Source organism: Pelmatolapia mariae, linkage group LG3_W (genome assembly GCF_036321145.2).
Source record: "Pelmatolapia mariae isolate MD_Pm_ZW linkage group LG3_W, Pm_UMD_F_2, whole genome shotgun sequence".
In the NCBI taxonomy this organism is placed as follows: domain Eukaryota; kingdom Metazoa; phylum Chordata; class Actinopteri; order Cichliformes; family Cichlidae; genus Pelmatolapia; species Pelmatolapia mariae.
Window position 1 is genome coordinate 56,650,475 of NC_086229.1, and position 10,369 is coordinate 56,660,843.

A 10,369-nucleotide genomic window follows, 5' to 3' on the forward strand; every position below is an offset into this window, starting at 1 on the left:
GTTTTTTTTATTCCTGCTGTCTGCCTTGGGAATAAACTTTTCCTGATTATGCCTGTTGCATCTCTGTGTCATTTGTTTCTGATTTACTTAATCCCTCCTTGTATTTAAAAGAACCAGCCCTAGTATGACATTCTGGCGCATCAGCTGTAGTCTGTTATGTTGAAGTTGCCTCGTTCTAATGTTTTCTCTGAGGCTGCTGTAAATGCGAATATATTTACTGTGGGTTTTGCTTGAAAAAGCTTTACGTTGTGAAAAACTGAAATCTTGAAATTAGAATTGTCGTGCCTTATTTTGTGGATCTTTTTACATATATTCCTTTTGAAAATACTAAAATTTGTATATTTATTTTTGATTGTCTGATAGCATTTATTTATAAAATAAATCGGACATTTCAAACAGTTACTCGCTATTTACTCAGTACTTGAGTAGCCTTTTCACCAAGTACTTTTTTACTCTTACTCGAGTAACTTTTTTGACGACTACTTTTTACTTTTACTTGAGTAATAATATTTTAAAGTAATGATACTCTTACTTGAGTACATTTTTTGGATACTCGACCCACCTCTGTTCGAGTGTCTTGAAAAGCGCTATATAAATGCAATCTTTTATTATTATTATTCAGTAAGATGCCACACAAATTGTTTGTAACGCCATTATTCCCATCACTAGTAACCATAGGGGGGGGGTTACAATGGGAGGTGCTTGTGTGTACTGTAGGGCTGCCACAAACGATTATTTTGATAGTCGACTAGTCACCGAATATTTTTGCGATTAGTCAACTAATCAGATCATGCATCGATTGGACGTAAAACGTACAGCTTATTGCACCAGCATGCATTTGCTCTTATATAACTATCATTAGCTTACAGCTTTAAGTGTTTAAGGTATGTGCTAACTAAAAATTAAAGACAAGATGGTAGTTTATTAAACTTTAATGAAATTTGCAGATTGTTTCGGTGAAGTTTAATAAACCCCTTGCTATCTAAAATATAACGGGACACCATATTCTTGAGCTGTGTAAAAACTATAACTTTAATCTCAGCCAAACCGATGTACTCAGGAACAAATAAAATAATAAAAAAGCCAAACAATAACATTTTTAAGTTATCTAAGTGACTTCTATATGTTTAACCTGAGTAATGAAAGACGGCGGTGGGTTTGAAAACGATTTGCCGGGAGTCCGGTGTTCTCCGGTGCTCTAGTGAGCCTTGCCCCCGGCGAGCTATCGAGCTAGTGGGTAACAGACGTCTCTGAAAACGTCGGAGCGCTTTTGAAAATATGTGGTGTCTTGATAAACTGAGCAGATATTTGAGGTTTACACAGTTACATTCTCGCCTGAAAATATGTTAAACGTTTATTTTTGTGACCCATAAAGAATAATAAGAGTAATATTAAAACTAACTAGCTGCCGCCATTGTTGGAAACTGAGCAGGGCTGCGCTATGAATTCTGGGACAGAGCTACTTCTTCTTCTTCGGGGTTTAACAGCAGCAGGCATCCTTGTACATGCAGTGCTGCCATCTTCTGTTTCAGCCCGTTATTACACTCTTAAATCCTACTACTTATTCCTGTGTCTTTTGTGATCTTACAAAGCTTCAAACGACGCGTCGACTATTAAATCAGTTGTATTAAAGTATTAAATCAGGCCTCTGGCCTCAGGTGGCCCCGCCTTCCTCCATGGAAATCAAAGCGTTCCAGGACTCACAGGGGATTGGTTGGCCCGGACCTATGCCCGCCCCAACTTCATGCATATCAGAGTGTGCCAGACCACTCACACCATTGGCTGCTGCAGGAGCCTTGAACACGACGGACCAATGACACAGCTGCCTGCAATTACCTGAGAATATAAAAGGCTGAGGATCCTTCATTTGGAGGGGGACTTGTTGATTTGAACAGACTGTGCAGATTGTCCCTCCTGCCTTTGCCGTTGCCTTTGCCCTGCTGCCCTTTTGAGTCTTTGTTTTGGAGTAGCCGCTTGTGAGATGTTTAGGTGATTGTCATTAGCTGATTAGTGTTGTATTCGTGTTATTTAAGTACATGAGCTGTTTGTTATGTTCGTTTAAAGCACCCTACTGCCTAGTGAGTTTCACTAACGGTTTTCAGTTTTATTAATAAACCTTGTGTTTTTCTTTTTATCTAACCCCCTGGTCTCTGGGCTCATTTATGTTACATCCACTGTCGCCTAGCAGAGCCGGGTCGTAACAAAGTCGTCGACGATTTTGATAGTTGACGTAATCGTGACTAGTCGACTAATCGTGGCAGCCCTAGTGTACTGTAACTGTTTTCAATAAAAGGCGGCAATCGGAGGCCTAAGTCGAAGTCATTTTGTGGTTGGATTCAGAGTGCTCTTCTGAGACTCTGACCTGGGCTTCCCTTGCGCAAGTAAAATCGATTGATTGCTGATTGTCTTGCTTCCTTGTTGTTAACGGGAATACGTTTCTAAACCAGCGGGGCCTGTGGAAGCGCAGACCCAACATTGCCAGGCATTATGGAGACATATTTCAAGATGCAAGTTTTCAAAGAATTGCAGCACAGCAATACCAGGCAAAAGTCGGATTCAGTCAATTTGCACAGCCTGTCCCAGATGGTGTCAGCAGAACGGTTTGGGAACTGGTGAATGCTATGCATCAGGATGAAATCAGAAACATCATCAGAGAGGAGAAAAGTATCTTGAGACTCGGAGGGCACTTGTATTAAAAACATGGACATGACAAGACCAAACATAAGTACATCGGACAAAAAATGCGAGAAATAGCATGATTACTTCTGCAGGGAGACAGAAATCCTCAATTTGTGAAATGTACCTTCCAACTTCAACTTTGTGATTGAAGCAGTCAAGGATGTGGCTGGCTTTGATGAAGACAAAAACAGAAAAGAATACCAAACCAGACTTGCCAGTGATCTCAATAAGAAGAACTGGTCCATGCTGACCAAATTGACTCTTCGTGAAGTGATACTGTTTAACCGCAGGAGAGAGAGTGAGGTATCAAAAATGCCACTGTTACGGCCTCTGGCCTCAGGTGGCCCCGCCTTCCTCTATGGAAATCAAAGTGTTCCAGGACTCAAGGGGGATTGGCTGGCCCGACCCAACTTTTGTTGTTTTGGCCTAATGTTTGAATAGTGCAAAGATGTGGAGACATACCAGTCATCTTTACATACAGTTAATACGTCTAACAAAAATACATTGCGTAGTGTCTAGGCTGAATGGGCACTGAGTTCAACCATTACTGACTTTCTTTTTTTGTCAAAGGATCCCAAAGATCGAAATGTCAGCCAACCTCTGATAAATTTGATGAAACACCCACAGGTATCCAGCAGACTAACTAGATGGTACCTGTTTTTATTCTTTTGTGTTTTTTATAAACACAGAAATGTAATATACATATCATTATTATTATTTTTTAAACAGGATCCTCAACACCTAAGAGAAGAATGGAGACAGATCTGACATTGATGACCCTAAACGGGTACTTCTCACACCTACCGCACACCCTGTTACATCTGAGGTACCTGTCTTAATTTAACCTCTAAGCAAGCTTAGAGGCGTTACAGTGGACAAAATGTGTGCCAAATTTCTTAATTAAGGCTAACTACTTCTGGTTGATTAGCTGGTTATTAAACTCTTGTCCAAAAAGACTGTTACTGGTCAAATAATTTACTTTTGTTATTTAACATAAAAACACTTCTTCATCTGTCAGCTCTTTTTTGAGACCTCCAGTATGTGAATACTTTACCTGAAGCAACCAAAGTCATACTCTATGGGTGGGTGAATACAGACAGAAGTCTTTATCTCATATTAATTCTGGACAAGATGATTCCAGGAATCAGGGCTCTGTGCCAGAAAACATCTTTGGATAAAATTCTGAGTTTAACTTGGTGATGAGGTATAAATCTGGGTTTTCCATTTCAGAGTGAGGGTGGAGTCAGATACTGGGGTACAGACCCTCTAAACCTAACCTGCAGGGTTTCTTTGACTCCTCTCCTGCTCCTGTTGTGTCTGAACTGGCTGACTTGCATTAAGTTTTCTTTTTCTCATCCATAAAGTTGCTATCAAAGCTCATAGTTGAGTGGTTTAGTTTGCAAAAGTTTACAGTTTTACAGACATTGAGAGACCTAGTGAGATAGTAGTTTGTACTTAACAAGATGATTTACCAATGTAAGAACGGAAACAGAAATTACATTAGATTTACTATCAGGTAAATACGAAATTTATAGCCCACTTTTTAACTTTTTTTTCATTAATAGCATGTAGCGACTGTCATCAGATATAAAAAACCATATGTCATATTTTTGATGACAAAGATGTCATACTGATGCAAATAAATACACTGGGTGCATCCTAATTCCCTAATTTTCTTCTTTTTTTTAAATATAAAGTTGGTTTGATTCTAACTCTTGCAGGCAATCTTAAAGCTCTTATTTCTGCTTGATAAGTGAAGCAACATTCACAGAAGCAGGCTTCACAAAAGTAGTGGCGATCGAGGCTCAAGAGTTGGGAGTTTGCCTTGTAATCGGAAGATTGCCGGTTCGAGCCCCGGGTCGGACGGTCTCGGTGGTTGTGTCCTAGTCTGTTGGCGCGGGAAGCTATAGTTTTTTATTATAGGGACATCTATCTGAAAGTTCTGTTTTCTTGTGTAGTAAGTTTTCTGCTTTTATGACCCTTTTGGTGAGCAGGAGGTCACACAAAACACACACACTCACATACATACACGCACACACACATTCTCGTACATGCATACACGTGCTTACATGTGCACATACAGTACATACACACATAGTGCCTTGTCTTTTGTAACCATAGGGTTTTTTTTTTTTACAATGGGAGGTGCTTGTGTGTACTGCAACTGTTTTCAATAAAAGGCGGGAAGCGGAGGCCAGAGTCGAGGTCACCTGTGGTTGGATTCAGAGTGCTTTCCTGAGACACCGAGCGGGCCTCCCATGCTAGCAAGTAATAACCAGTTAAAGATGTTCGTTTTGTTTCCTTGCTTGTCGTTAACGAGAATAAGTTTCTAAACCAGTGTGGCCTGTGAAAGCGCAGACTCAACAATTACCCTAAAACTGCAGTTTCTACCCTTTTAGTTTGTCTTAATTTATCTTAAATTAATTATTAGAATACATTAAGTTACTTTCTTTTCTATTCTAGGAACATCAAAGAAGACGACTTGGACATCAGCTGAGGTCAATGCTGTGGAAAAGACACTAATGTCCTTCATTGAGTCTGGTAAAATACCAGGAAAGTCAGAGTGCGTTGCCTGTATTGAGGCTTCACCGAAAGCACTTGGAAAATGGAAGCTGGACAGCGGTAAAGTTCTATGTAACAAATCGAATCTAGTGATGGGATTTCCGGCTCTTTTTAGAGAACCAGCTCTTTCGGCTCCGAACCGGCTCTTCAGGTTGTTTTGTTGCTTTAATTAATTTATTATTACAATAATATAAAATTATGCACAAAAGGAATTACTAATGTAAAAAAAGTGGTTTTATTTATAGATAAATATATACAGTGGCCCCTAGAGACACGTAGAAACTCCAAAAAGTACGTACAAAATCTAAAACACATTTCTAGCGTTAACTGAACTTCTAAAACAGAGCTACCTAGATCAGTTAAATTACACAATTGAAAGCATATGTGTGTTGTTTGTGTATTTATACACAAGCACTCATATATATTCAAATAATTAAAAAAAAAAAAAGTTCATTTACCTCTTACTACCACACACCGGTCGTTGGTACTTCCTGGTTTGTGTAGCCACTAGGTAACAAAAGCTCAACACTGCGCCTAGCATTCTGGAGCACTTCTGTTGTCTTTTGTACATGTTTTGGAGTTTTTACGTGCTTCTGAGGCTACGTCCACAGGGTATTTTTGAAAACAGAGATTTTCCGTTTTCGTTTTAAAAAATAATCCCGTCCACATGTAAATGCAGAAATGAAGGAAAACGCTGCTAGGAGCATGCCAAAGCAACAGGTGCCGATATATTCCTAAACGTGTAAAAATGTTGGCCAATCAGAAGTCTAGAAGCCTCGGTGGGAAATAGTAAACAAAGATGGGGCATAGAAGCAGAACCGAGTCGTATGTGTGGAGGGACAGTAACTGTGTGTGTATATGTAAGCATTTAAACACTGCAGAGAGTACAATTAACAGTAACAGTATTGTAGAAATTCATTTCACCGAAACAAAACATGGCGCACAGTGGGACGTCAAAAAAGGCGCACATCTTTGACGCTGCGTTTTCTCCTTTTTCCTCATCCACGTGTAAATGCAAAAACGGAGTTTTAGAAAATATCCACCCTGACAGGCATTTTTTAGAAATCTCCATTTTCAAAAATACCCAGGTACGTGTGGATGTAGCCTGAGTTTTTATGTGTTTTGGAGTTTTTACGTGCTTCTGAGTTTTTACTTGCTTCTGAGTTTTTACGTGTTTTGAAGTTTGTACGTGCTGCTTTGTCTCTAGGGGTCACCGTAAATATACTTTTATTTAGTCACTCCACATAAAACGTAATAAATAAAACATATAATACAAAAACCAACTAGTCAATGTTCAACTTTTAACTATTTAAATTCTCAGCTTTTCCTTTTAAACAAATTTAAAATGAAACAACACAAAACACTGCAAACCACAGCACAATTAAATATAAATTAAGATATGAAAAAGAAGATGCATATTCTCTGTCATATGGGCCTGCATGAATAAACTTTCTGAATCCTTTATCATCTGCAACTGAAAATAGTTGTGGATGATTACTATACCTTTTTAATGTGACGTTGTTGTCCCTGGCTCTCTTTCTCTGTCTCTCCTTCCCGCTCTGTTCCTGTGCTACTGCAACTGTAACTACCGCCCCTCCCCCCTCTGCACAGCGCAAAGCACAAGGCTCGCCTGCGGAGTGAAGCGGAAAAAAAAGTGCGAGAGAGAGGGTGAGAGAAAGGGAAAAAAAAAAACCCAAAAAACCCACGGCGGATAAGGAGCCGGCTCGAGTCGATTACTTCAAAGATCCGGCTCTAAGAGCCATTTCGTTCGCGAACGACCCATCACTACTACAAACTGAAATCCAAACATTAACCCTCTGGGGTCCAGGGTATAATTGGCCGTTTTTACCTACTTTTGGTTTTACCTTTATATTTCACCTTTAAAAACCTTTTTTTTCGGCATAACCTAATGTGTCTGAAATTACAGTTATTTTTTCATTTTGACATACTGTATTGGCACAATTGATATAAAATCAGACAAAAAGCATAAAATCAGAGTATGAAAAAAGTGATATTTTTTATTGTAAAAACCACAAACATGTTTAACGAATGGTTTTTAGAACTTAAAATGAAGACATAAATAGTAAACTTTAAAAACCTATGTACAATTTTTGAAACAACAAATTTATATGGAACTATTTGACTAAAAATGCTGCCAATGCTTCAGGCGTTTTTTGTCCATCTATTTACAAGATGATTAGGTGTCACAAAAAGACTTCATACAAATCATTTGTGCCATTCAAGAAAACAGTTCCTGTCCACCACAAGACACAGGGGAACACCACAGGCTTGACACTTCCAAGGTGTGTCACTCCTCCTGTTGTCTTCCTGGAGACAGCGCTTACATTTGAGTCTGCCTTTAGTGGCTTTCTGGGCAGCATCTGTGTCTGTGAGAATGGGAACAGGAATGTGTTCAGCTCTCCTGCTGTGGGGAACACCTGTCTTGTCCATGCCACAAAGCTGACACACCAGCTCCACCATGAAATCTTTGTGTGCCATGGGCTGAACCTGCTTGGCACTGCACATCTCACGATGCATGATGAATGCATTTGTGGTCGCAATGTCCAAAAAATGCAGCAACATGTGAGTGGAATAATACTGAATGAGCTGGTCAGACAGGTCAACCCCACCCATGTTTTTGTTATATGCCTTGATTGGTGTGGGACAGGGGATTTCTCTCGTAGCCCAGTGTCCATCTCTATCCTTCACCTTTCTCTTCACCGTCTCCCCTGAAAATGCAGGATGGATGGTGGAGCACACAGACACCTTCCGTGTGTCCATCCACTTCACAAAAACAAGTGGGCCCTCTCTGATCCATCTCACAGATCCCCTTGGGCATTTTCTGTTCAGAGCATTTGCCCTGTCTTTGGGACACCCTTTTCTGTTTTCCCTGTAGGTGCCACATGCACCAAATCTCATGCTTGTCAGGTCCAGGAACAGTCTGGGACTTGTATAAAAATTGTCCATGTAGATATGGTACCCAGTGCCAAGACAGGAAGGCTGAATAAGATTCATCACCACATCATAGGCCAGCCCATGCTCACTTGCAGTTTGATTCTTGCCAGTGTATATGGTAAAGCTGATGGTGTAGCCACTTCTTGATTCAGCCAATATAAACATTTTCATCCCCCATTTAGTCGGTTTGTCTTTCATATATTGTGTCATCCCAGTTTTTGTTTTGGTTGCCACCATCCTTTCATCTACTGACAACTCCCTCCTTGGGTGGTAATACGCCTGGCAGGCACTGAGGATCTCATCATATAGAGGCCTGATTCTAAAAAGCTTGTCATGGCCTGGTGTTCCCTTCTTTGCATCATTTTTTAGATCCTCCTCAGGATCACTAAGGTGGATGTTCCAAAATATGCTGCGGAACCTGTCTCTCGTCATCACTTTGGATGGAAGGGGCACAGACAAGATATGATTTTGCCTCCAGTAATCTCTGAGACTTGGAAGTGACACAAGTGACATGTAAATCAGGAGGCCAAAAAACTGATAGAGATGTTCTGTCTCTACATCAGTCCATTTGTATTTTTTGCCTAAATGCTGATTTTTTGTAGCATTTTTGTTTGTGTTTGCACAAATTGTACTGACTGTGTCAGTAGCAAAAAACAATATGAAAAGATCTTTGGGGCTTTGGGGGCAAAGTGTCTCTATCTGGACTCCTGGTGTTTTCCGTGGCTGAAACCTGCTACATTCTGGGGTAATGTCAGCATCCCCCTCTGTCTTCCAGGGCTCAGAGCTGAGATGTGGCTCCGCTGCCTGAGGCAGTGGAGATCTGGACCTGGTGGGCATGTCACGCCTTCCCTGTCTCTCTGCAGACCTCCTACTAACACTCTGTTTAGATGTCAGAGGCTGCTCCTCCTCTCCTTCTCTCTTTACCTCTTCTAGAACAAAAAGTGGATCGTCCACTTCATCGTCACACTCGTCACTCTCCGGCTCAGAGTCTGGCTCCGCATTTTCTTCCAACTCAAAAAAGAGTTTCAGTGCCTGATCCACATTTAGTAGCCGTCTCATTGTTTTGATACGTGACACGTCAAACAACAACAAATAAACAACTACAGAAGACACTAACTACACACTCCAAAACCGCTAAATATCCTAAATTTCTCAAATTTTCACAACTCAAAATCAATATCGCTGTCAGTCGCTTGCCGACGTAACTCCCACAATCTTCCCCTCAGCCTCAGCAACCAAATGTCGCGGGGTTGCCATATCTTTTTTTGATTGGTTGATGTGGTTAATTTTTCCACCAATAGGAAAGGGGATGCCGTGTTGTTGGGTGGGGTGTGGGTGGAATGTGGGTGGGTGCGGATTCACTCGCAATGCGAGCGTTGTCTTTAGAAAGTCCGGTGTTTATCGGTTCGTCTTGCAGTAAACGTGACAGCAGTGCTCGGGAAAAAGTATGCCGAATATAATTAATCATAACTCGGGTTAATCTTGGCCTATCGACAAAATTTAAAAACTGGTATGTAGTTTGAAGTTTGCACTTTCAACACAAATTGAAACGGAATCTCAGTGAGGCTCTGTCTCCCTGCTACGTCATCTTTAATCGCCGACATCATTTTGACGCGCCGCCGCGTCCGTCGACCCCAGAGGGTTAAACAGGGAAACAACTAGAAAAGTACAAGAAGCACAGAGGGAAAACACAGCATCAAGAGGGTGCAACGCAACAGACGGCAAGGAAAACACAAGAAAATACACACTGGATTAATCAGGGAATGGGAGACAAGAGGGAAACACAGCTGGGAGAAATCATCTTCTCCCTCCTTACAGATCACTAAAAGGAATGTCAGCTAAATCAAGGAGATTGTCCAACCCATTCACTTGCTAGGATTGGGCCACATTTATTAGATATTCTTCTAATGTTTTTGTTTTAGTGTGTGTTTTTGGAATAAGGTGACTTGAGCTAAATGTGTGTAAAATTCCAAAAATTCTTTTTAAAATTCTTTCTTGATTGTCTGACCATGGTTGTGTTATAGTGAAAATATTATGTTGTAATGGAAACGCATCAAATTTTCAAAATATGGATGTAATAACTAAATGTCATGTAACCACATGATAATTCTTGTTTATGGTTATGTAAGTAAATGTGAAATCACTTCACAAATTTGGTAAGCATCAGAATTTC

General features: G+C 40.4%; 1 protein-coding gene across 1 annotated transcript; it reads right to left on the reverse strand.

Moving 5' to 3' along the window:
* Positions 1-7,467: 7,467 nt before the first annotated feature.
* LOC135932658 (piggyBac transposable element-derived protein 4-like) lies at positions 7,468-9,255 on the reverse strand. Its single transcript, XM_065470200.1, has one exon. It carries the CDS (start codon positions 9,253-9,255, stop codon positions 7,468-7,470), a length of 1,788 nt encoding a protein of 595 aa, XP_065326272.1.
* Positions 9,256-10,369: the final 1,114 nt, after the last annotated feature.

Excerpts from the sequence above, each read along its gene's own strand:
- LOC135932658 (XM_065470200.1), bottom strand. The coding sequence starts at position 9,255 with ATGAGACGGCTACTAAATGTGGATCAGGCACTGAAACTCTTTTTTGAG.